The 27,887-nt window shown below is 44.2% G+C and overlaps 2 protein-coding genes across 8 annotated transcripts in view; both read left to right on the forward strand.

Moving 5' to 3' along the window:
* The first annotated feature begins 199 nt into the window (after positions 1–199).
* Positions 200–8,670, forward strand: LOC121841205 (leukocyte receptor cluster member 9-like). The gene is made up of 7 exons (XM_042308208.1): positions 200–315; positions 437–483; positions 652–804; positions 3,757–3,838; positions 5,458–5,588; positions 5,695–6,024; positions 7,105–8,670. The coding sequence occupies exons 3-7, from the start codon at positions 663–665 to the stop codon at positions 7,791–7,793; spliced, it is 1,374 nt and encodes a 457-aa protein (XP_042164142.1). The 5' UTR covers positions 200–315; positions 437–483; positions 652–662; the 3' UTR covers positions 7,794–8,670.
* Positions 8,671–9,583: 913 nt separating this feature from the next.
* The window catches only part of LOC112240395 (protein tweety homolog 1), a 40,370-nt gene continuing 22,066 nt past the window's right edge, over positions 9,584–27,887 (forward strand). Inside the window, exons 1-3 of one of the 7 annotated variants that reach the window (XM_042308185.1) lie at positions 9,584–10,379; positions 23,989–24,166; positions 27,478–27,707. In XM_042308185.1, coding sequence (XP_042164119.1) covers positions 24,032–24,166; positions 27,478–27,707 — 365 coding nt within the window. In that variant the 5' untranslated portion in view covers positions 9,584–10,379; positions 23,989–24,031. The remainder of the gene's footprint in view (positions 10,380–23,988; positions 24,167–27,477; positions 27,708–27,887) is intronic. The other 6 variants (XM_042308188.1, XM_042308192.1, XM_042308194.1 and 3 more) reach the window with 6 other exon arrangements.

A 27,887-nucleotide genomic window follows, 5' to 3' on the forward strand; every position in this document is an offset into this window, starting at 1 on the left:
GCGCTTTGGATCTAGGAGGACCGCACAGATGACTCACAGTTTTGGTATACTCTCTTCGGGAGGAAATTATAACAAACTATTGTCAATTTATAAATGGCCTAGTATAGAAAATATTATAGTATCAATTATTTTGAGGATTTGAATGATTATTTAAACGAAGAGAAGAAAACATGTTCTCATCACAGCGGGACATAGACCTACATTTCCCACAAGCCCCCTCAGTACAAACATACCAAAGGTCAAAGTGCACATTTACGGTAGTTTCATACAGAATCTGTTGTATATCTGTTTATAAGTCAGAGGGTGTATATTCAGGTAACTAACCATAATGTATCATAATGCATATTTTATACAGTACTACATTATCGTTTTATTAATGTTTAACATTTTGGTGGCATTGTATAACTTGTTATCTTGACTCTTGGGTGTGTTGTAGCTACACCCTCGTTAGGGAAGGCTACCTCTCCGTTTTCCTTAGCTCAGGTATCTACTATAGCTACTTTAGCACAACTTCTAAATATATAGCTACTATATTTACAAAATATATTATTGCTTAATTGATTGATTTATTAACTGGTTGTGCTTGTATTGCCATGTTAACAGTGAGAATCAGAGCTAACACTTTTGTATAATAATCGTTTACACCCACAGGTTGATTGACTATGGCGTCAGAGGAGACAGGTGTGCCTTTGGACTCAGCTGAGAACCTGGAGGACAGGAGAGCACAGGAGCATAGAGCTACAGAGGGGCCAAAGACAGAGGTCCCAGCTAGTCCCAGCCAAGATGGACCTCAGGTGACAGCAAGTAATGTTTTGTCATTCAGTTGGATTCTGTGTGCACTGCTGGTACGTGTAGACATATGAGATGTAGGCCTAACTAGGGCATATACGCTTCTTTAGAGGCAGAGCAGAAATTACGGTGAAAGAGAATGTTCATATTTTGATAATTACACAACACTGAAGTTTATCAAGGTATGATCAAATTATGAAGGACCGTTTTTAATATCGAGGTATAGAGGAAGTTGGGTGTTCACCAGTGGAGGCTGGTGGGAGGAACTATATGAGGATGGGCTCATTGTAATGGCTTCAATGGAATACATGGAACGGAGTCAAACATGGTTTTCATATGTACGATGTGCTTGATATCGTTCCAGCCTTTTCAATGTGACCATCCTCCTATAGCTCCTCCCACCAGCCTCCACTGTTGTTCACCCCATCCTCATCTTCTCTAAAGGAAGTCTGGGTTTGCCTGAGTAACGATATGTTCCACAGAAAGTCCACACTGTATCTTAAGCTACACTCGCAATAACATCTGCATGTGACCAATAACATTTGATTTGATTTGTGTTGTTAGGTTCTAATTCTCAGAGTAAATAACTCATCGGACACCACGAAAGCTTAACCAAGTTTATTTCTTCCCAGAGGATCAATACAGCTGCATTAGACAAAACATGATTCTACCAACACAAGTATATATTCTCCAATTTAGGCACTCCTCCTTCTCTCTAATTGTTACATCTTTTATGGTTCGACAGGAAGACGAAGTGATAAGGGAGAAACAATGGTTTATTACCCTAAGGGGATCTGACCTGACCTCAGCCCCCTTGATGCCTAATCCAAAGATCTCCACCCGTATCCGCTATAGCAATCCTGTGACTTCCTCCTGTCCACCCAACACATTCCAAAGCCATCTGGCTCCTACAGATAACTAGTCTCCATCACTCCTCAGATACTCTACTTCTGAGTATAACAATGTTCCAAGTTTAACCCAGAATCTAACAGTGTATTCATCAGACAGTATGATCTCTCTGCATTGTTGGGAAGGGCCCATAAGTAAACATTTCACTGTTAGTCTACACCTGTTGTTTACCAAGCACGGGACTAATATCATTTGATTTGATATTTGGGAGAAAGCAGTGTTTTTCCCACTTGTTACTCCCCCACTCTCTCTAAAAGCTCCTGGTAGAATTTGTTCTGAAGCACAGATCGAGTATCAGCTCACTGTCTCTAACTTCTAAGGAAAACACAGAACTAACCTAGGTCAGTGTCTAGGGCTGAGTTCTTCCTACTCCTACTTTTGGGAAAGGGAGAAACCAACCAAACTGTCTGTGTACCCCCTCTAGTGTCATTAGGTTGCAAGCCAAGTCAGTCCAGTCCAAATGTTGTCAGTGCCAAGAACGGATGGAATTACACGTGCAATGTTTTATGCACTATCATACTTCTTATGGGAAACCCCTCCTGTAAGGACAAAATATGTGCCTTTACACACAAGTAATACTGCAGATGTGTGTCATATACGGTGTAACATTCATGTTGTGAAATCAGTGACAGCAAATACGTTGGGAGATTTATGAATGGAAAGGCAATAATGCACTTGTCAAAATCGTTCCACGGAGGAACGAGTGCACGTTTTCACTCCTCCCTTGTTGATGAATTAACAACTCTGTTGTCTAGGTATTAATTGAAAGGAAAAACCAAGAACCAGCAGACACTAGGTCCTCCATGGATTGAGTTTGACACCCCTGACATAATGAGTCCTGGTTGTCCTAATCAGAAGTTGCACAACAATAGGCTCATTAAATCCTCAACTATGACATCATTCAAGGCGTGGTGGTATGTGATTTCGATTAGATATCACCCCCATCAGTTTTCAGAAATATAATTGTATTAATTATAATTGTATTCCTCAAATTATTATTTAAAAATCATACAATGTGATTTTCTGGATTTTTGTGTTAGATTCAGTCTCTCACAGTTGAAGTGTACCTATGATAAAAATCACAGACCTCCACATGCTTTGTAAGTAGGAAACACTGCCAATTTTGCTGGTTATCAAATACTTGTTCTCCCCACTATGTTATTTCACATTATATGATATATAGTATACACAGTAATCCTACACCTGTGAAGAAAATGTCAATGTTGCGCAGTGACTACATTTGTGTGTTTTCTAACCTGCATTCTCCTTCTTCAGCTCCTCCACCTCTCTCACTGGCACTCAGTCTGGCCTCCTTTTTTTTTACCTGCATTGGTTCCACCTTGTTCTTGTAGAACTGCAGTTCAGTCTTAGTGATACTCAGCTCCACTCTCTGGTCCACCACCATGTTCCTCAGCTCTACTCTCTGTTCCACCACCATGTTCCTCAGCTCCACTCTCTGTTCCACCACCATGTTCCTCAGCTCCACTCTCTGTTCCACCACCATGTTCCTCAGCTCCACTCTCTGTTCCACCACCATCTCTCTCAGCTCCTTCAGTTCAGTAAAGACTTGGTCAGGTTGGCTGGTCTGGCAAGTTGTGTGTCTGGGGCTCATTTCGGGGTCATCATGACCTTGTTGAGTGAAGTCATTCTCCCTGACTGCTCCAATCTCTCCATGAGCTCATTAACTAATCTAGTCTACTGGGCTCAGTCCCCTACTTTACAGTATATACACACTGGTCTTGGTCGACCAATACATGGGAATTTAAAATGTGTTCTCAATGTAAAACTAGGAAAATCCAAGGACACTGACAACACAGAGAACACTGGGAAGGACAAACTGCCATACAGATATTATATAAGGCCATACAGATATTATATAAGGCCATACAGATATTATATAAGGCCATACAGATATTATATAAGGCCATACAGATATTATATAAGGCCATACAGATATTATATTAGGTCATACATATATTATATGTTGTTTTGTACTGACTTTGGGTGAGACGGGCTGCTAAATAACTGCCCCCCCCCCCTCTCTCTCTGATGTTCCAGGCCAGGAGGAGGGAGCAGGTGTCTGTCAGTTCTTCCTGTTGGGAAAGTGTCGTTTTGGAAACAGGTGTCGTCGATCTCACAGGTCTGTAGCTATCACGATCACCACCGACCTGTAAAAAAATTGTTATATACCAGAAACTATGAAAGGGCAATGGCTAAGTAACATTGCATTTCGACTTTTGATGGTGCCATGTTGAAGACTTATATTTCCCTCACTAACGTTAAACATCAGCTATCTGAGCAGCTAACCGATCGCTGCAGCTGTACATAGTCCATCTGTAAATAGCCCACCCAATCTGCCTACCTCATCCCCATATTGTTTTTATTTATTTTTCTGCTCTTTTGCACACCAGTATCTCTACTTGCACATCATCTGCTCATTTATCACTCCCAGTGTTAATCTGCTAAATTGTAATTACTTCACTACTATGGCCTATTTATTGCCTATCTCCTCAAGCCATTTGCACACACCGTATATAGACTTTATTTTTTTCTATTGTGTTATTGACTGTACACTTGTTTATTCCATGTGTAACTCTGTGTTGTTGTTTGCTTTGCTTTATCTTGGCCAGGTCACAGTTGTAAATGAGAACTTGTTCTCAACTAGCCTACCTGGTTAAATAAAGGTGTTCTCAACTAGCCTACCTGGTTAAATAAAGGTGTTCTCAACTAGCCTACCTGGTTAAATAAAGGTGTTCTCAACTAGCCTACCTGGTTAAATAAAGGTATTCAACTAGCCTACCTGGTTAAATAAAGGTGTTCTCAACTAGCCTACCTGGTTAAATAAAGGTGTTCTCAACTAGCCTACCTGGTTAAATAAAGGTGTTCTCAACTAGCCTACCTGGTTAAATAAAGGTGTTCTCAACTAGCCTACCTGGTTAAATAAAGGTGTTCTCAACTAGCCTACCTGGTTAAATAAAGGTGTTCTCAACTAGCCTACCTGGTTAAATAAAGGTGTTCTCAACTAGCCTACCTGGTTAAATAAAGGTGTTCTCAACTAGCCTACCTGGTTAAATAAAGGTGTTCTCAACTAGCCTACCTGGTTAAATAAAGGTGAAATAAAAAGAAAATAAAACTGATGTCTAAACATGCCTTTAACATTCATGCAATTTAGTAACAAAAATGAATGAAATTGTCTGATGCATAATGTTTGTGCAGCCCTCGAACAACTGAAAATGCCCAAGGGTTAGGGGCTAACATTTACTCAATGTTCAGTATATTTCAGACTTCTAACCACTTGAACAACTAAATAAGACTGAAAGACAGAAATCTTCAAAGCATGCCAGCCCTAAACAGATGGCCCTCAGAATCTGAGTCCTCCCTCTCATCACTAATCCTTCTGCCTGGCGACAGTGGAATCTTCAGAGGAAGATATTGTTTTTCCTCCTGTGAGAAGCAGCATCTGTGGTATTGGCTCTGTCTGCCCTCACAGCAAACAGAGCCTCTGAACCAAGTGGTAATCAAGTCATGTAGCACAGTAGAAATATAATAGATAGGTAGTTAATTCCATAGGATAAGGAAGTGAAGAGGTAGAATAGCAGAGTTAAATGAATGTATCTGTTTAGACATCTAGATAAACTTCTTAAAATACATCCATCTGAAGGTCACTGTCCTATCAGTATGAGGAAGACCTAACAGGTTAGCTCTTACATTGACCAGAGTGATGAATACAATCCCTCTTTCTCCTTCCCTCTTTCTCAGCACTCCAACATTAGACGACCCAGATGCTGTTATAGACCAGGAAAACAGGAAGGAGGGAGAAAAAGAGGGAAAACTCAAAAAGAAAGCAATAGGGAATAAAACAAACCAGCCAAAAGACACAGAGGGAAAAGGTACAATTTCCCTCCATTAAATCTAACTGAACATATGAGAACCCACTAAAATACCCGTTTACTGCAAACTAAGTATAACTAACTAACAAAGAGTTTCTCCCCTCAGGATCAACCAAGAAGCCCCGCATGCGTACAGCCGATGACGTCATCTCTCGGATCCTGTGGGACCCATCGGTGGAGCCGGCGGACTTTGTGGTGGGGTACGTGGACCGCTTCCTTGGGGTGCTGGAGCGGCCCTTCTCTGAGTTCAACTGGGACACCGACCCCTGCGATTGTGACTACTCTTCTGAGCTAGCCCTGCCCAAACACAGGATTCAGTACTTCACCCATAGAGGGCGTAGAGTCTGGGACCGCAACAACAGGACTGACAGGGTGTTTGGATCCACTGGACAGTGTCTGGCAGCCCCCTTTGGGCAGGAGGAGGAGCAAGAGCAGGGTAAGAGAGGGCGAGGAGGGGGCGAGGGAGGGTGGAAGGTAGGGAGAGAGGGCGAGGGAGGGAGGAAGGTAGGGAGAGAGGGCGAGGGTGGGAGGAAGGTAGGGAGCGAAAGGGCGAGGGAGGTAGGGAGAGAGGGTGAGGGAAGGAAGGAGAGAATGGGAGGGAGGAGGGGAGGGAGGGCGAGGAAGGTAGGGAGAGAGGGCGAGGAAGGTAGGGAGAGAGGGCGAGGAAGGTAGGGAGAGGGTGAGGGAAGGAAGGAGAGAATGTGAGGGAGGAGGGGAGGGAGGGCGAGGAAGGTAGGGAGAGAGGGCGAGGAAGGTAGGGAGAGAGGGTGAGGGAAGGAAGGAGAGAATGTGAGGAAGGTAGGGAGGGAGGGAGGGAGGAAGGTAGGGAGAGAGGGCGAGGGTGGGAGGAAGGTAGGGAGCGAAAGGGCGAGGTAGGTAGGGAGAGAGGGTGCGGGAAGGAAGGAGAGAATGTGAGGGAGGAGGGGAGAGAGGGCGAGGAAGGTAGGGAGAGAGGGCGAGGAAGGTAGGGAGAGAGGGCGAGGAAGGTAGGGAGAGAGGGCGAGGAAGGTAGGGAGAGGGGTGAGGGAAGGAAGGAGAGAATGTGAGGAAGGGAGGGAGGGAGGGAGGAAGGTAGGGAGAGAGGGCGAGGGTGGGAGGAAGGTAGGGAGCGAAAGGGCGAGGTAGGTAGGGAGAGAGGGTGCGGGAAGGAAGGAGAGAATGTGAGGGAGGAGGGGAGAGAGGGCGAGGAAGGTAGGGAGAGAGGGCGAGGAAGGTAGGGAGAGAGGGCGAGGAAGGTAGGGAGAGAGGGCGAGGAAGGTAGGGAGAGAGGGCGAGGAAGGTAGGGAGAGAGGGAGGGAGGGAGGGAGGAAGGTAGGTATGTAGGAAGGGAGGGGAGGAAGGAAGGGACAGAGGAGGGGAGGAAGGAAGGGAGAGAAGGGGAGGAAGGTAGGGAGGGAGGTAGGAATTTCCACAGCTCCAGAACCTGGATTAACATATTGTTCTACTTCACTTTGTTAGTCTATAACATGTTTTTGTCATAATGTTTGGTTAACCTTCAAAATCTGTTTGTTGACAGTGACACAAGAACAACAAGACAAAAAAAACCACCACCGTGAATCAAGAGAAGAACAAGATGGCATCATCACTACAGAGGGTGAAGAGTCCCTGATAAAACAGGATGTTGAAAACGAACACTTGGAGGAAAGAAATCAGAGCAAGACAAGTATTCAGGTGCCTGAGTCGACCAGACCAGGCACAGGAAGTACTCCACTGAACCAACAGGAAGCAAGAAGAGAATCAGAACCCTTGGAAGAGGAAGTTGGGAAGGATTCCGTTTTAGTCGTCATAGCAGACCAGATGTCTCTATCCCAGAGTGAAAGCGAGAGCAGGGGGGAGGAAGGTGAGACGGAGGAAGAATGGAAAGATTACTGGGATGGAGAGAAAGGCCGAGACCTAGCCCAGTGTCCGTCTGTGCCTGTGGAGCAGAGAACAGGGAGGGGTGGAGGCCGGCCTTCCAAACGTAAGCCCACACACTTCATCACCTTCCAGGCCAACACTCCCTCCATCTTCTCCTCCTTCCAGCACCTTCAGGAGGAGCTCACCTCCCTCCTCCCCTCATCCGCCCCTCATTGGTTGCCCCCCTCCTCGTCACGCTGTGTCTCCTGGTCCTCCCCGGCCCAGCTGAGGTCATTGCCGCTGGGGAGATGCTCCAACGCTTCGCCTACCTGGACCGCAACCCCCCTGTGGCCGTCTCCTTCCCCCTGAAACTGAAGGACTTTGGTGGGAAGGTTCTCTACCTGAGCCCCCAGCCTCAGCCCCACCTCCAGCAGCTAAATGCTGGCCTACAGGAGGCCTGAAGAGAGCAGGGCTGGCTGCACAGGGACTCCTTCAACCCACGCTACCATCTCACCCTGGCCAAGGTGTAGGACCAGGAGGGGGCGAGGGTGTTTGAGGGGGTGGGGGAGCTAAAGGTGGGTAAGGGGGTGAATTTTGGGCGACTGCCTATAAATAGGCTACACCTGTGTAGCCTGGGGATGACTGGGGATGGGTTTTATGAGACACTGTGTTTGGTCAATCTCCGGTGAGATGTAGGTGTGTGTTTGTTTAGGTATGGAGGTGCTATTTTACAAAGCACAGAACCCACATTTCCACACCTCAGTCTCCATAGTTTTACATTTAAAGGTGCAATATGCAGAAATCGCTCCGCCATTTCCTGGTTGCTGAAATTAAAATAGTTTGCCTAATTTCAGTTTGTGACAAAACAAGCAGTCATTGCTGGTTTTGTGTAGAGTTATTGTACCATCTAAACCGCTGTGAAATATATTTTCAACAACCAAAATATAGTATTTTCAGCTTTTTGAAGCTGGTGTACAAAACCGGAAGTAAAAGACACAACAATGATTTGTTGTGTCTTTTACTTCCATCAGGGTAACTGCTTCTCAACCAATCTTTTCTTACTTTGCGTCTACATAGATGGTTTTATAATTGTAATGAGATGAATTTAATATGAATATTTGAATATAATCCAACAGAAATCCACTGATCGCTGCTACGTTGATCATGTAAAATGTCTGCTTTTACAAAGAATTATGACCTTTGGATTTGAATTGCCAAGGACATTAAATATTGAACTTGTAATTTTTGTGAATGTCTGAGTGGTGATATTTCTGTGTAACAGCAGAGGGATAGAGAGAGGGATGGACAAAGGAGAGAGAGGGATGGGGTAGAGGGAGGGATGAAAAAGGAGAGCGAGAGATGGAGAGAGGGGGATGGAGAGTGAAGAGGGACATATGATAAAGGAGAAAGAGGGATGAAGGGAGGATAAGATGAGGAGATAGAGGAGAGTGGAGGGCTGCTACAGTATAGTGCTGGGTCTAAATGAGAGCCATGGAGGCACGGTTAACTCTGAGTAACTCTTGCATACGTAATACAATTTTCTCCCTCTCCCCCTTTTCCTCCTAGATACACGCACACTAGTGTGTTCTCTCTCTCACTCCCGTACGCTCCCTTGCTCGCATTATCTCTCTGACTCCCTTCCCCCACTCCCTTTCAGTGACACAGAAAAACGAACGCCACCCCTCCCTCTCGCTCTCTCGTTCTCCCCCGTCCTCCAATGGCACAAACACCCTGGTCTCTCATTCCACCCGCTCTCACTTTGTTTTTATTGTTTATTTGTAATCCCCCTCTTTTTCAGTCAAATCACCCACGGTCATGGAATATCATCTCTCATTCTCTCCATCTCTGCTTTTTCTCGTTGTTGTTGAATCATGGTGTTGACACTATTTTGCAGTCTCCACTCGAAACTGGTTTTGCACCTCCCCTCTCCCTCTATTCATCGCTCACCCTCCCTCCCTCCATCCCTCCCTCTTTCTCTCACGCTCACTCACTGTCCAGTTGACAACCCATCTTTTTTCCTATTCACAATATCTTTGTTGCACCCTCCATCCTGCCCTCCCTCCTCTCTTGCTCTCAGTATCCATCTGAGAGCAAGAGTGGTGTGCTTATTTGCTTCTGCCTAAATATATGTGCATCTCTACCTCTTCCTCTCTGCACAACACAGCCAAAACACTGCCCTGCCTAACCACACAGGAGATTTCTTCAACAAATATTTTGTGGATTCTTTTGTGCAGAAATCTGAAATGTGACTCAAACTCGAATAATTGGACCTTTTCTCATTTTGTATTTTTGCATTTAGGCAATCGTAGATTTTTTTTGTGATGATTTGTTGATTGGTCAGATTTTTGCCTCCTAATTTGAGAGTGTAGAGATTGGTATGTTGTGTGTGTGACTGAGTGTTGATGGAGGTTTCAGTAAGAGCTGTGTCTGTATCGCCCAGCAGCATCATCATTTGTGTGAACTGAGAGTGGACGGAGTCCTAATCCCCGTTAACAGATTCATTATCGCTGGGCACAATCGTGTCGCTGCCTTGTTGTGAAGTCGCCTGGCTGAACGATCTGCTGCCTGAATGGGGTTCTGACATGACGATAAGGGTCCCTCTGGGGTGTCTTCTCAATCCTAATCCCTCTCTCTCCTCCCTCTCTCTCCTCTCTCTCTTGCGCTGAGGGCTCCTCTCTTATCCATCAACACAAGCACCTCTCCACTGTTACCAGACAACCATCCAATCACAGGCTGTTTAATATTTCAAAAACAGACCCTGTTATTTATTTACATTTGACATATTTTTGGGGTTCATGTCCCCTAAACCTATATATTTCAGGATGAGTTATTTTCCCAAGAGGATCCAGCGTTGATGGTTGGCAACGGTATACCTCAGTGAGTGTGTAGATATTTGACAGAATACCAGAGAAGAGCAAGAGATAGCAGAACACCCTGCCAACGCTACAGTCAAAGGTAAGAAACAGATCACTCTTCAATCACTCATTCACCATGGGTGAATTGTCTGTATTCTACAATATGAATGGGCAGTCAAGTGAAATAGATTCATCATGCACTGTTAGACCATTGCAGTTTATGTTCAATGATGGAAAGTGGAGAGAAGCCTGGGTTTTACATCAAATGTTTGGATTTTTACGCAATGTCTGTGCATTGGCTGATGTTGAAATTAGGAAATGATTTATAAAACATTGAGGTTGAACCATGTTAGTTTGATTCATTCTGTTTTGGATTGTTTTGTCAATCTACTTTATCATAGTTGATAAGAGATATTTTAGTTGATAAGATTTTAAAATATCACATTGTATGTCACTGAATAGTTTGCTTAGCTTCAGCTTCAGCAAACCTCTCTCAAATGCTACATTTGACTTTGTGCAAGCTTCTAAATGAGATTGTTAGTGTGGGAGCATTTGTCCATCCTCTTGGTACTGTATGTTATACTCTTGTACACTCCAAAGCTCCATGTTGGATTTATTGATTCTACAAGCACCGAGTAGCCTGCAGCTGAATGCACTCAATCTTTCATTGATTTGGGGAAATGTGTGTGTGTGTGTGTGTGTGTGTGTGTGTGTGTGTGTGTGTGTATGGTTTGGTTTAACTTTCCTTGTATCCAAAATTTGGACAAATGTGTACATTTTGCTGGTCCCCACAAGTAAAAAGGCTATTTTAGGCTTAGGGTTACAATTAGGGTTAGGGAAAATAGCATTTTAAATTGATTTTTTCTTTGTTACCCACAAGGATAGTAAAACAAACGTGTGTGATCCTGGTGGGACATTTATTTTATTTTTTTACACAAACATGAATTTCAACTGAAACTTAAATATTAATTTAATAAGAAACAATTCAACCTCTATTAGAGTCTGTGGTTATGAAAAGGAAATGTGTATTTATACACTACCGTTCAAAAAATTTGGGGTCAATTAAAAATGTCCTTGTTTTTGAATCCCGGAGTCGCCTCTTCACTGTTGATGTGGAGACTGGTGTTTTGCGGGTACTATTTAATGAAGTTGCCAGTTGAGGACTTGTGAGGCGTCTGTTTCTCAAACTAGACACGAATGTACTTGTCCTCTTGCTCAGTTGTGCACCAGGGCCTCCCACTCCTCTTTCTATTCTGGTTAAAGCCAGTTTGCGCTGTTCTGTGAAGGGAGTAGTACACAGCATTGTACGAGATCTTCAGTTTCTTGGCAATTTCTGGCATGGAATAGCCTTCATTCCTCAGAACAAAAATAGACTGATGAGTTTCAGAAGAAATGTTATTTGTTTCTGGCCATTTTGAGCCTGTAATCGAACCCACAAATGCTGATGCTCCAGATACTCAACGAGTCAAAAGGCCAGTTTTATTGCTTCTTTAATCAGAACAGTTTTCAGCTATGCTAACATAATTGCAAAAGGGTTTTCTAATGATCAATTAGCCTTTTAAAATAAACTTGGATTAGATAACACAATGTGCCATTGGAACACAGGAGTGATGGTTGCTGATAATGGGCCTCTGTACACCTATGTAGATATTCCATAAAATATCCCGTTTCCAGCTACAATAGTCATTTACAACATTAACAATCTCTACAGTGTATTTCTGACAATTGTTATTTTAATGGACCCAAAAAAATGTGCTTTTCTTTCAAAACAAGGACATTTCTAAGTGACCCCAAAGTTTTAAACGGTAGTGTAGATACATTACAGTCCTCACACTGAATGGGCCGTTCATGTCCCCACTGACTGATGATAACTGGGCTGTGGTGTGTATCACAGGGCCATATAAATGTCTCATAAACGGCAATCATTAAGAGTGTCCTTAAGTGGTCGTTAGGGAGACCATGGGGTCTTAACGTGTGGCATGATTTCTGTTACATGTCATTATTCATACCCAGTGGCCCATAGGAAAGCTGTTTGTGATGTATAGTAATAAGAATATGTGGTGCAATACAGGATAAAGGAGAAGGTGGCTGTACTGTCCAAAGAGGATTTTCTTCCCAGCTGCACATCCTCAGTCTTCCTCATTAACCGCCTTACAAAATGGCCTCGTGGAGAAACATATTCTGGAGGCTCCCTCAATACAAATAGCTGAGTGACTGTTTCATAACAGAGCCATTCTCAGGGTTGAGTCAGTCAGCTTGGTGCAGTGACAGATAGTTGACGTCTATTCTACTGTATTCTATCCATTTCTCCTTGGCTTTGTTGTTCCTGAGAGTATCTTGTTGGTTTTGAAGCAGCGAGTGCAAGGCACAGAAGTTTCCTTCTTCCGTCTCCCTCTCCTCTCCCCTTCTCTCCTTGCTCCCCCTATCACGTGAGTGCGAACACCCCATTATTTTCCTTCAGTTATGCAATGGTAACAAGCTGGCAGGAAGCATCACGTCAACTTGAGCCTGCCTCCCTCTGACGACAACTACTGCTGGACCACTGCTCAACTCAGGCTGCTCCCTCCCTGGGGCCCCCTCAATCCCTTTCTGGGTTCATGTAGGCACTAGTTCCCATTGTTGACACCACATCTGGTTGAGGACAGACAGATTTATGATTGTTACGAATCCCTTTGGCCCTGCAGTCTAGGGGGGATGGAAACGAGACCCGCAACTTAACTCTTGCAAATTATAACAGTGAAAAGGAACAGTGAGAACAACAACCACAGACAACTTAAGTCTACCGTCAAACACTCATGGTTTATTTTTAAAACAGATGGTAAAGGGGGGTGGGAAAAGGGGCTGAGCTGGACCCAAGAAAAGAAATAACATTATCCAAAAACACCCCTAAGCTAGACTACCTGCTTCAACAACAGCTAGCTCACTAACCAATAAAATACAGTAGGTAGTCCACCCAGTTCTAACTAGTGTTCTTCAGACAATATTTACCTACGGATAGTGTATGTCTTGGTACCCCCTTTTCCCACCATCAAACAAACAGTCAAACACCATAACAAAACAATACTCACAGGATAATGGACAAAGTGACATGTAGTTGCAAAAAACAAAAGAGAGAACTGATTGGGATACTTTTAAACCTGACTATCCTACCGATCCTCGACTTCGGCGACGTCATCTACAAAATAGCTTCCAATACTCTACTCAGCAAACTGGATGCAGTTTATCACAGTGCCATCCGTTTTGTTACTAAAGCATATGCTCTAGTCGGCTGGCCCTCGCTACATATTCGTCGCCAGACCCACTGGCTCCAGGTCATCTACAAGTCCATGCTAGGTAAAGCTCCGCCTTATCTCAGTTCACTGGTCACGATGGCAACACCCACCCGTAGCACACACTCCAGCAGGTGTATCTCACTGATCATCCCTAAAGCCAACACCTCATTTGGCCGCCTTTCCTTCCAGTTCTCTGCTGCCTGTGACTGGAACGAATTGCAAAAATTGCTGAAGTTTGAGACCTTACCTCCCTCACCAACTTTAAACATCTGCTATCTGAGCAGCTAACCGATCGCTGCAGCTGTACATAGTCCATCGGTATATAGCCCACCCAATTTACCTACCTCATCCCCGTACTGTTTTTATTTATTTACTTTTCTGCTCTTTTGCACACCAGTATCTCTACCAGCACATGACCATCTGATCATTTATCACTCCAGTGTTAATCTGCTAAATTGTAATTATTCGCCTACCTCCTCATGCCTTTTGCACACAATGTATATAGACTCTTTTTTTTCTACTGTTATTGACTTGTTTATTGTTTACTCCATGTGTAACTGTGTTGTTGTTTGTTCACACTGCTATGCTTTATCTTGGCCAGGTCGCAGTTGTAAATGAGAACTTGTTCTCAACTAGCCTACCTGGTTAAATAAAGGTGAAATAAAATTTAAAAAATAAAAACCAAGGGAAAGGGATGTGATTGGGAAAGGAGCAGGTGTCTCCTGATTGGCGACACCTGTGAATAAGGGAGAAGTAAAGAATATACACACATGCTGTACACAGGATACCTGTATCCGTAACACCCCCACCCTTAAAAGAGCAACCCTATAAGGATTGCTACCAAAGTATTTACAAACTATTTACAATGAAGACCAACAAGATCAACAAACAAAGGCAACCTTACGAAACATACAAAAATCATCATTTTTACACAGGAGACAGAGCATCTGCAAAAACATTATCAGAACCCTTTTTGTGGCGGATCTCCAAATTATATTTTTGCACAATAAGCACCCACCTCATAAGGCGCTGGTTCTGGTTGTACAGTGGGGCAAAAAAGTCAGCCACCAATTGTGCAAGTTCTCCCACTTAAAAAGATGAGAGAGGCCTGTAATTTTCATCACAGGTACACTTCAACTATGACAGACACAATTAGAAAAAAACATCCAGAAAATCACATTGTAGGATTTTTAATTAATTAATTTGCAAATTATGGTGGAAAATAAGTATTTGGTCAATAACAAAAGTTTCTCAATACTTTGTCATTGCCAACAAAGGGTATATAACAGAGGTCAAACGTTTTCTGTAAGTCTTCACAAGGTTTTCACACACTGTTGCTGGTATTTTGGCCCATTCCTCCATGCAGATCTCCTCTAGAGCAGTGATGTTTTGGGGCTGTTGCTGGGCAACACAGACTTTCAACTCCCTCCAAAGATGTTCTATGGGGTTGAGACCTGGAGACTTGCTAGGCCACTCCAGGACCTTGAAATGCTTCTTACGAAGCCACTCCTTCGTTGCCCGGGCGGTGTATTTGGGATCATTGTCATGCTGAAAGACCCAGCCACGTTTCATCTTCAATGCCTTTGCTGATGGAAGGAGGTTTTCACTCAAAATATCACGATACATGGCCCCATTCATTCTTTCCTTTACACGGATCAGTCGTCCTGGTCCCTTTGCAGAAAAACAGCCCCAAAGCATGATGTTTCCACCCTCATGCTTCACAGTAGGTATGGTGTTCTTTGGATGCAACTCAGCATTCTTTGTCCTCCAAACACGACGAGTTGAGTTTTTACAAAAAAGTTATATTTTGGTTTCATCTGACCATATGACATTCTCCCAATCTTCTTCTGGATCATCCAAATGCTCTCTAGCAAACTTCAGACGGGCCTGGACATGTACTGGCTTAAGCAGGGGGACACGTCTGGCACTGCAGGATTTGAGTCCCTGGCGGCGTAGTGTGTTACTGATGGTAGGCTTTGTTACTTTGGTCCCAGCTCTCTGCAGGTCATTCAGTAGGTCCCCCTGTGTGGTTCTGGGATTTTTGCTCACCGTTCTTGTGATCATTTTGACCCCACGGGTGAGATCTTGCGTGGAGCCCCAGATCGAGGGAGATTATCAGTGGTCTTGTATGTTTTCCATTTCCTAATAATTGCTCCCACCGTTGATTTCTTCAAACCAAGCTGCTTACCTATTGCAGATTCAGTCTTCCCAGCCTGGTGCAGGTCTAGAATTTTGTTTCTGGTGTTCTTTGACAGCTCTTTGGTCTTGGCCATTGTGTAGTTTGGAGTGTGACTGTTTGAGGTTGTGGACAGGTGTCTTTTATACTGATAACAAGTTCAAACAGGTGCCATTAATACAGGTAATGAGTGGAGGACAGAGAAGCCTCTTAAAGAAGAAGTTACATGTCTGTGAGAGCCAGAAATCTTGCTTGTTTGTAGGTGACCAAATACTTATTTTCCATCATAATTTGCAAATAAATTCATAAAAAATCCTACAATGTGATTTTTCTGGATTTTTTTTCTCTCATTTTGTCTGTCATAGTTGAAGTGTACCTATGATGAAAATTACAGGCCTCATCTTTTTAAGTAGGAGAACTTGCACAATTGGTGGCTGACTAAATACTTTTTTGCCCCACAGTACATCCGGTGGAGAAACACTAATGGGTTATGGTCAGTATATACTATCACTTGTAGGGCACTAGAACCAATATATACTTCAAAGTATTGCAGAGCTAACAACAAAGCTAGAGCTTCTTGTTTGATGGTTGCATAGTTTGCCTGACATTTGTTAAACTTACGAGAAAAATAACAAACAGGATGATCCACTCCAATCTTGTCCTGCTGCAGTAGAACAGCACCAACACGTCTGGCACTAGCATCTACCTCAAGTTTAACCGGTAGTTCAAAATCCGGAGCAGCAAGTACAGGGGTATTACATAAGAGTGCTTTAGCAGTATCAAAAGCTACCTGACAATCAGGGTACCACTCAAACGATCTAGCCGGACTGAGCAAATCGGTCAATGGAGCAACTACTGCAGAGAAATGTTTACCGAAACTACGGTAGTAGCCAACCATCCCTAAAAACTGCGTAGCTCTCGTCTGGTGGTAGGTGCGGGGAATGCAGTTATAGCCAAGACCTTGGCATCAACAGGGCGCACCTGTCCATGGCCGACCTCTTTGCCGAGATAGGTAACAGTAGCCTTCCCAAACTCGCACTTTGCCAAGTTCAGGGTTAGAGAAGCAGCTGCCAAACGTTCACATACTACCGTTAGAGAGTTAACATGATCTGACCAGTTAGACGAATAAATCACTAGATCATCAAGGTAGGCACTACAATTGGGAACGCCAGCTAATACGGAGTTAACCAGTCGTTGGAAAGTGGCTGGTGCATCCCGCATCCCAAAAGCCATGACTGAGTACTGTAGGAAGTTGTCTGGGGTCACAAAGGCAGAAATAACAGAAGTACGTGAGGTTAACGGAACCTGCCAGTAACCTTTTAAGAGGTCTAACTTAGTTACATAAGTAGCAGCATCAACAGATACAGTTGTCCAGTCTGGGTAACGGGAACAAATCTGGCATTGTGACAGAATTTATCTTTCGATAATCTGTACATAACCTGAACGTACCATCAGGTTTAGGAACCAGAATGCAAGGAGAACTCCAAGGGCTTGAACTTGGCATAGCCAGGTCATTCTCCAACAAATATCTCACTTCATCCCTCATTATCTTCCCCTTATAAGCATTGACACGATATGGGTGTTGCTTGATAGGGGTAGCATTTCCAACATTAATGTCATGTTCCAACACGTTTGTGCGAGTAGGAACGTCATAAAAGTGACATGGACAACTGTGTAGTAGCCTCACAATATCGTCGGCCTGTCCGTCCATGAAATGAACCAGACCTGACTGGAGAGACAGCAGCATTTCTGAGTTGGGCAATCTCACGCACTGCTACTGAGTATTGCGCAACTCTATTCCATCTCCATCAGTCATCAATATGACAGCCCACTATCATGACAGTAGTACCTGCTGCTGTTTTTGAACTATCTAACTGGGTGATGGGTCGTTTTCTATAAGGAGTTTAAAGCACATAATCCGTTTCACTTCATTTCTGTTCAATTAAATAAGGACCAGAGAAACGAGCTGACAGTGAAGATCCTGGAACACGCAATAACACCAGAAATTGGTCACCCGGCTGTAGTAGACTAGAAACAGCCTGTTTATCATTGTCTTTTCATACTCCTCTGTGAGGAAGACAGAGCTTCCTTTATGAGAGCACAGGCCTGGTGTAGGCGCTCACGAAAGCGACTAACGTAGTCCAACACATTCTCATCTCCCACACACAACTCTTGGGACAAAAACTGTTCTTTAAGGACTTTCATTGGTCCTCTCACTGTGTGACCAATCACTAGTTCAGCTGGGCTGAACCCTAGGGACTCCTGCACAGTTTCACGAGCAGCAAACAAAACCAGAGGAACTCCCTCATCCCAATCTTTCTCAGATTCCAAACAATATTTATGTAGCATAGACTTCAGTGTCTGATGCCAACGTTCAAGCGCACCCTGAGACTCTGGGTGATATGCGCTTGACACACGGTGCATAATTGACAGGGATTTTAACACCTGCTTGAAGAGCTTTGATAGGAAATTGGTACCTTGATAATTTTGTACCGCCTTAGGTAACCCGACTGTTGTGAAGAATTTTATTAAGTCTTTACTCACCACCGGAGCTGTAATCCTTTGCAGAGGAATGGCCTCGGGGTATCTTGTAGCCATACACATAATTGTTCTCAGAAACTGGTTACCCACTTTTGTCTTCGGTAATGGTCCAACACAATCACCCACCACATGTTCGAATGGTTCACCTATGACAGGTATTGGACAAAGAGGAGCGGGAGGAATAACCTGATTTTCCTGTTATCTGACATGTGTGGCATGTCCGACAGAACTGAGCCACATCTGGTTTTAAACCCGGCCAAAAGAAATGTCGAAGAACCCGATCATAAGTCTTGGTGATTCCTAAATGACCGGACCACTGGTGATCATGAGCAAGGGATAACACATTTTGTTGAAAGGCTGTAGGAATCACTATTTGGTAAACAGCATTCCAATCTCCGCCCACGTCAACATGGGATGTCCATTTATGCAGGAGGAGATTACCATCAATGAAAAAAGCCACGTTCTTCTTCTTTACCTCTTCCAATGAGACAACACTAGAAAAACATTTAGCAAGCTTGTTGTCAACCTTTTGGTTAGCAATCAGCTGCTCACGAGTGACTGGTAACTGTATTGCATCAGCAATAAGTTCAACATACTTCCCTGGGCTCCTCAGAGGTAGCATACAACCCATCCTCTGGATCAACTTCTTTGAACAGAACAGTGTTCGACAAATCTATCACGTCACCCACTTGTTGTGCCTGAGCACGAGTGACAGCACAAGCGGGGAACACATGTGGATAACTCTGTGCCAGCTCATTGGAGAGAGAGTGGTCACTTTTATCCAATACGGGTACTACCTTTCCTCCGGCAATATCGTTACCCATTATAAAGGTCACACCCTTTACTGGCAACAGGATGTGCCCCCACTCTGAATATTCCACTGATTAACTCCGTGTACACTCAAAGTGCAATGGCACTGGGACAAAACCCATTTCAATACCCTGAACTAACACACTGGAACCACAGTATGTATTGTCAGATAAGGGCAACACATCAGACAATGTAAACGACTGCGCTGCAACAGTATCTCTAAGGATTTTAACCGGACGCTGAGACGCTTCATCATTCGTTAGGGACACAAACCCCTCAAATGAACGGTTCATTATTGCGGACTGGGACTTTCAAACTACAGTTACCCTGAGGCACTTGTTTAGTTTCAGGCCTCACAACCGTACGAATTAGACCAACACCTGTTGGCGGCTTGGCACGAAGAGGCATCCCTTGTTTGCATTTTAGCAGGAAGCAATCATTAATCATATGTCCCACCTTATGACAATAGAAACAGGGACGCTCATTTTTCGGGCGTGCTTGATGTACTGCTGGCCGGCTAGGACTAAAAGTAGGCAATTCAGCGGCTCTACTCTCAGTATGAGCTGAAAACACGCTCTTGTGCGTCAACACAAACTCGTCTGCCAACACAGACGCTTCTGACAAGGAGGATACTTTGTTCATTTAGGTAAACTACAATGCCTTCTGGTAAGCAATTTTTAAACTCTTCCAGCAAGATTAGCTCCCGAGAGAGTTGAAATCAGTTACCTTGCTAGCCGCATGCCATTTATCAAACAGATTTCCCTTGTCTCTAGCAAATTCTACATAAGTCTTACTAGAAGACTTTCTATGAGACCTAAATCTCTGTCGGTATGCCTCAGGCACAAGCTCATAGGCGCATAGAACAGTAGCTTTGACCACTTCATAATTCAAACTGTCTTCAAGAGGTAGCGCTGACAAAACCTCTTGGGCTTTACCAGTTAATTTACACTGAAGTAACAGGCACCATACCTCTTCAGGCCATTTCAATGCTACGGCTATACGTTCAAAAACACACATAGGAGTCAACCTCTGCCTTAGTGCCTTTGGTCAGAGAGTCAATCTGCCTACTAATGGCAAAAGTGTTGGAAGCTCCAGCTGGTGAGGACGGCTCACTAACAGGCACAGCAGGAACGGAGGCTAGCCTCGCTATCTCTGCCTCCAGTTCCATCTGGCGCATTTTTAACTCCAACCGCCGCTGTTCTTTTTCTGCCTCAATTTTACACATTTCCAACTGGAGATTTTCTCGCCTAATTTGGGCTCTCTTCCGCCTCCGTTTGGAGCTGTGTCGAACGGACATCCCTCCTGGCATCACCGTTTGACTGTGGGGAGAGTGGATCAAAACGGGGCAATGTGGCTGGAGCTTTAGCCTCGCCCTCAGACACCGACAGGCTTACAGGAGCAGCAACATCCCCTACAGGGGTAGTAGACTCAGGCAGTGGTAACACAAGCACCTGCTCTTCCAACAAAACACAACACTAGTTGTTTAACCTCCGCTTTAAGTAAACTCTGCGGAATCGATACATAGTAATGGTCAGCCACGGTCAGTAAATCAACTCTACATTTGTCAAAAACCTCGCATGTAGTGTTATCCAAAAAGGATTTCAAATCAAATGTAGCCATTTTGAACTACCACGAAAACACAAGAGCCAACAAATAGCAAACACTAATGCTACATCAGCAGCTATGATGCTCAACACTGAACTAGACCACTACAACAATCTACACGAGCGGCATGGGTGTCAGTAAAGACAGATCCCAGTTGAGCCCCCACTTATATTACAAATCCCTTTGGCCCTGCAGTCTAGGGGGGATGGAAACGAGACCCGCAACTTAACTCTTGCAAATTATAACAGTGAAAAGGAACAGTGAGAACAACAACCACAGACAACTTAAGTCTACCGTCAAACACTCATGGTTTATTTTTAAAACAGATGGTAAAGGGGGGTGGGAAAAGGGGCTGAGCTGGACCCAAGGAAATAAATAACATTATCCAAAAACACCCCTAAGCTAGACTACCTGCTTCAACAACAGCTAGCTCACTAACCAATAAAATACAATGGGTAGTCCACCCAGTTCTAACTAGTGTTGTTTAGACAATATTTACCTACGGGTAGTGTATAATGGATAAAGTGACATGTAGTTGCAAAAACAAAAGAGAGAACTGATTGGGATACTTTTAAACCAAGGGAAAGGGGATGTGATTGGGTAAGGGAAAGGAGCAGGTGTCTCCTGATTGCCGACTGATTGGTGACTGATTGGCGACACCTGTGAATAAGGGAGAAGGAAAGAAAATACACACAGGTTACACACAGGATACCTGTAGCCGTAACAATGATAATTGCCAAAAATTGTTCATGTAGACTTTTCCAAGTAACATGAATTGAATTTCAATTTACACTACAGTCTAACCACACAACAACATTCCTATAATTCACCTAATGTGACAACATCCTCTACCACCCTCACAGCTGAATAATTCAAGACTATAACATGAAAAATCCTGTTTGTTGATATACCATCAGAGTCTGGCCATAACAATGTGAGACTACAACAATAACACCAGTCTGTTGACAGCCTCAGTGTGAGGGGATGGACGGCAGTGTGTGAAACCATTCTGCTCCCACTGTTCACAAGTGAAATAGAGTGTTGGCATTGATTTAGTTAGTGACAGTTGGGGGTTTGGAGGCATTAAGGAGAACAGGCTTATTCTAATGAGCTTGGGATTGACTGTCTGGGTTGTCTGTTTAACCCTCTCTGGGCCTGGGATGCCCCAAATCCACATGCACACACACCACACACATCCCAAACAATGACCCCAACACCTGGACTTATTATGTCCATTGAGACGTAATTGATTTGAAATGGCTGCTACAGTAAAAAGACTGGGTTGATATTTCTAAAATAGTTATAGTTATAGGTCAAATGTGATTCTTGATCATACATTCTTGATCATGTATTTAATATTGTGCATATTCAAATGTAGTGTTGTGTGCTCATACAGATGGATCATTAAAAAGGCTGAGAATTCATGTGATACAATGCTGAATGTTCTAAACATTCAAAGACAGCAAAACCAAGATAGGAGCCTGGTGCAGAATCTAAATCTAAGAATCCCTCCCTGATGGACGCTATCAAATACACTATTGTCTTTCCTCAACATTCCTCTGTGTCTCACTGTATGTAGAGCAGTACTGTACAACCCCCTGTCTCTACTCCTCAATACAACTCCTGTTAATGGTCTAGTCTGTGCTGATCTCATCTCATAGGCTCTCTTGAAACCCTCTTGTCTTCAACTGTAAAACCCTGGTATTCTCTTAATCTGCACAATCAGTGCTGTGGCCCCCTTACCATCCCCCCTCATCCCCTCTTCATAGCTCTGTGATTGTAATGTAGATTGTGGTGTCTATCTGGGATAACCGGATTTCCCTTTGTATTTACCCTACTTTCTCCCTATTGGCTGGGCTTGAGGAAGGGGGGGAAGCAGAGTCTCTCAGCAGGGTGTGGTGGTGGAGTTTGGCTACAAAGACTGACCTGTTCTCCCTTGTTTCCCCTCTCTCCTTCCCTTTGGAGGGTGGTTGTGTGAAGTCTGCTACTGTGCATCATTGTTGTAGACATACTATCTCTTATAGTATCTTCTAATTTCCAGGATGGTTGTGGGGTGTTGTGTTGATAGTTGGTCTGATGGCGGTTGAATCTCCCTCTTGTATTGACCCAACTCTGCCTCTGTTATATAGTGCTGGTTGTGTGGTGTGGCTGAGATTGCCACTGGACCTCCCACTATCTCCCCTACTCTGCTCCCATAGGTTGAGGAGTATGATGAAGTAGGATGTTCGTAGAGACGACAGGGTAGTTGGTTTAGTTGAATTGGAATGGAATTGACCACAACCGTGATCCAAATGTAGATTAGAAGCTGAGCAAAAATAACTAGCAATGTCTGCTCTTGCTCTGTGGTTTCTGCTCCACAGGTTTCACCCTGCATACCTCCTCGCTCCAGGTACAAGCCCTTAGGCATAGCTCTGATCTAGGATTAGATTACCTTGACTTTCACAAGTTCTTACACAAAACCTCACCTTTAGATCAGAGTCTAGGACAGGGGTGTCAAACTCATTCCACAGACAGCCTAGTTTCTGAAGGTTTTTGTTATTTCCTTTCAATTAAGACCTAGACAACAGGGTGAGGGGAGTTCCTTACTAATTAGTGACCTTAATTCATCAATCAAGTACAAGGGAGGAGCGAAAACCCACAGACACTCAGAACTCTGTGGAATGAGTTTGATGTGGTCTAGGAGAAGACAATGTAAACATCAACTTAGATCAGAGTCTAGGAGAAGACAATGTAAACATCAACTTAGATTAGAGTCTAGGAGAAGACAATGTAAACATCACCTTAGATCAGAGTCTAGGAGAAGACAATGTAAACATCACCTTAGATCAGAGTCTAGGAGAAGACAATGTAAACATCACCTTAGATCAGAGTCTAGGAGAAACTTCACATTGTCCTGAACCACCTACAGTAAGTACACTGATTGATGAAAAAGGAAGCTTCAGTGAACATGAGCATGTCTGACAACTGTTCAACCATTGGCTGGCTCTCCCACAGACTGGAGGGGGGGTGTTTGGTGAGGTGATGTTCCCTCACTCCCTCTCTCCCTTGCTCCCTCCCTCCCTGCCTCCTCAGCAGGGTTGTTCTGAAACATCTTATCTTTCTTCCCTGGCTTCCAGTGTGTAAGAAGGAGTGGTAGACGGACAACATTTCAGTTGCAATAGCCATCACCCAGCACCACATACAGCATAAGGCTTTGTTTACTCATAGTATTTATCATTGGTCCGCCACTGGTGTGGAAATGTGGAAATGTGGAATATGTCTATCACTTACACACCTTTGATATTCTAACCCTTCTCTTCACTTAGTTCCTTTCAACAGGGTGGAGGAGGGGGGGTTAGGCGATAGAGTATGGCTGCCATGGTGACCGTGCCCAGCTACACCCCTTCGCTATGGGTGAGGATGTGCCACGCCCTCCCCCGGCTGGACCTCACCATGACGATGAGAGACAACTTCTTCATCCCCGACAGCTGGGAGTACCAACAGGTAACAGAAAACGCCCACAGCCAATCACATCCATCGCAAACTACAACTGGCCAATCATACAGCACGACTGATTGATTCATATTTATCTCAAGTTTTCTCTTGGTTCAAACAACAAGATCGACAATAAAAGACAGCTAAGATTCAATGGAAAATATGTATTGCACTTGGTAAGAATGAGAACCAAGTCTGATACCGCAATGATACAGAATCCCCCCACCCCTCATGTTAAATACTGCCCCATAAAGATCCCTCTCTGTTTTGCACAGCGGCATCTGCAGAATCCTACTGGTATTATTAGAGCATTTAAACAGCTTATTCATGCTAGTGGTGCAAGTGGCCTAGTTATTGACAGGGAAATGAGCCCAGACCACTCAGAAGAATCTTGACCTGGATTTCAAGTCATCAGAAATATTACACCACCTGGCTGTCTCTCCTCAAAACTGTTAGCACTTAATTACACTGTTCTGTTCCCATCTCCACCACAGTTCAGTTTACATCCCTCAGCTCCACTACAGACTCCATCTTATTTCACATTCATTCTCATCATCGGCATGCAATTGTAAAAGTTCCACAGTACGGTTTGAGTAGGATTTGGTTTGAGTGTTTTAATCTGGAGACACTGTAGTAGCAGCAAAATGTTGTATTGTCAAAATGTTTGTTGTGGTGTTGTTCATTTCTAGGTTTCACCATTCCCTTCCAGTCGCTCTACGTCCCTACTCCCTACGTCACACACATTGCATGTTTACAACATGTCTATGGTACCTAGAGAGATTCTCAAATGATCCGCCAGTAGAGAAAGACAAAAAAAATGGAAAGCACTTGGAGAGAGGATGAGTAACGTGAGGAGGTCGTGGGGAACAGAAGACAGGACAGAAAGAGAGAGGGAGTAAAAAGGAGCGGATGAGTAATGTGAGGAGGTCGTGGGGAACAGAAGACAGGACAGAAAGAGAGAGGGAGTAAAAAGGAGAGGATGAGTAACGTGAGGAGGTCGTGGGGAACAGAAGACAGGACAGAAAGAGAGAGGGAGTAAAAAGGAGAGGATGAGTAACGTGAGGAGGTCGTGGGGAACAGAAGACAGGACAGAAAGAGAGAGGGAGTAAAAGGAGAGGATGAGTAACGGAGGAGGTAACAGAAGACAGGAGAAAGAGGGAGTAAAAAGGATGAGTAACGTGAGGAGGTCGTGGGGAACAGAAGACAGGACAGAAAGAGAGAGGGTAAAAGGAGAGGATGAGTAAAAAGACAGGAGAGGATGAGTAACGTGAGGAGGTCGTGGGGAACAGAAGACAGGACAGAAAGAGAGTAAAAAGGAGAGGATGAGTAACGTGAGGAGGTAGTGGGGAACAGAAGACAGGACAGAAAGAGAGTAAAAAAAGGAGAGGATGAGTAACGTGAGGAGGTAGTGGGGAACAGAAGACAAGACAGAAAGAGAGTAAAAAGGAGAGGATGAGTAACGTGAGGAGGTCGTGGGGAACAGAAGACAGGACAGAAAGAGAGTAAAAAGGAGAGGATGAGTAACGTGAGGAGGTCGTGGGGAACAGAAGACAGGACAGAAAGAGAGTAAAAAGGAGAGGATGAGTAACGTGAGGAGGTCGTGGGGAACAGAAGACAAGACAGAAAGAGAGTAAAAAGGGATAGAGAAAGTGAGGGTGCCAGTGAATGTATTTAAGTAGGTCACAGATTATTAATAGAGTTGCAGTGGCGTGGATAGAAAGAAAGAGAGAGGGAAGAGGGAAAGGGGAGGGTGAGGGGGAGAGAGGGGGAGGAAGAGGGAGGGGGAGAGGGGAGGGGGAGGGAGAGGGAGGGAGAGGGGGGAGAGAGGGGAGGGAGGTGAGAGAGAGAGGAGGGAGTGAGAGAGAGAGGGAGGGAGGGAGAGAGAGAGGGAGGAGAGAGGGGGGAGTGAGAGAGAGAGGGAGGAGAGAGAGGGGAGTGGGGAAGAGGGGGAGTGGGGAAGAGGGGGGAGGAGAGGGAGTGAGAGAGGGAGTGGAGGAGAAAGAAAGTAGGCAAGGGAGGAGGGGGAACATGGATGGGTGGGGGGGCTATAGAGAGCAGGAGAGAGGGATAAGAAAGGGATAAGAGGTGGAGGAGAGGAAAGGGAGGGAGACAGGCAGATGGAGAGGGATAATGCTGTAGATATGTGTTCTGGCTAAATGCACTCTCCAGTAAAGTTGAGTATGATAAATATTAGTATGTCAGAGTGCAGGCTGAAGATGAGATGCAGGAGAGATGTGACAGGGGTTAGTAACGTTAATGTTCACTACAGCTTGCAGCTGAGGTAGTAGTGTGACGATACAAGGTAGCTTTTAACCCTTAATCATGTTCAGTATGTTAAACAGTCAGGAATGATATTATTACATTCAATTACTGGTTAATGAATGCAGTAGGTATGCTCTTCTGAATGGAGTCATACAGATTAGTGTGTGTGTGTGGGGGGGGGGGCCTCCAGCTTTTTAGTTGATGTCCCCTGGAAAACTTTATGTTCTAATCACCTTTCACTTCCACTGCTTGGGTAGGTAGGACTGTACGCCATTTGTCACGGTGGAATTATAGGACCAAAGAATATTGTGGTCCTTTGTAGCTCAGTTGGTAGAGCATTGTGCTTGTAATGCCAGGGTAATGGGTTTGATTCCCGGGATCACCCATACGTAAAATGTATGCACGCATGACTGTAAGTTGCTTTGCATAAAAGTTGTGATTTTAGGTATCACAATATCAACCTGTTATTTAGCTATTTTGCATAAATACACTGTATGGATTCTTTCAGAATATTGAGGTTCCCATGATGAAGGCTGGGAATACACTAAAGTCCTCATGACTAACACGTGCACCTCCCAGCTGCTCTGAATCCCTGTTGTTATCCATAACACAGTATATTGACACATTTACCCAGCCCTAGCTGCTACAGTCTGGCCTCAATATTTGACTCTCAAATGGTGTGGAGGAGGCTCATGGGAGTTTCTGAAATACAATTCTATCCCGCCTGCAAAAATATGTTGAACCAACATTTTATCAATGTCATCTGTCAACAATTTTAGGTTAATTGTTTGTTTTTTGAAAATGAAGAAATGAAACGTACACATTTGAACCAGATTTCCACCGTAAATCAACAACAGAATTTCAAGGGTTGATTTATTCACGTTAGCAATGCAATTAAATATAAACCGAATATGGACATTGATTTTACATTATGTCAGGTTTTTGCCCAGAGGGATAATGTTACTTAGAAATGCATTTTCCATTATGCAGTCAAGTACAATGACAGTGTTGCTCATCAGTCTGTAATGTGCTGTGTTTAATTTGATTTACTCTCTCAGACTCTACTGGTCCTCTCTAGTCTCTCGGCCATTGCTCTCGTTCTCTCCCTCCTCGTCATTATCTCCTTCCTTATACACTACTGCTGCTGTCGCCGTGGTGACCGGAGCGAGGGATCTGAGGAAGAGGAGGAGGATGAAGAGGGCAGCACGGGCCATGGCTATGGAGGCAAGAAAGGGCAGGGTATCTGCTGCGTCACCTGGGTGTCAGTGGCGGCTGTCACACTGTGCTGGTGAGTAAGAGAGGTTATTGTGATGTCACTGCAAGGGTCAATGTGATGTCATTATGAGGGTCATTGTGACCTCTTTATGCAGGCCATTGGGATGTTGTGATGTCATGAGGGTCATTGTGATGTCCTGTCGTCTTTGTGACATCAGTGTCATGAGTGTTGTATTCATGAACTGTGACCAAA

Source organism: Oncorhynchus tshawytscha, linkage group LG03 (assembly GCF_018296145.1).
Source record: "Oncorhynchus tshawytscha isolate Ot180627B linkage group LG03, Otsh_v2.0, whole genome shotgun sequence".
Taxonomy (NCBI): Eukaryota; Metazoa; Chordata; class Actinopteri; order Salmoniformes; family Salmonidae; genus Oncorhynchus; species Oncorhynchus tshawytscha.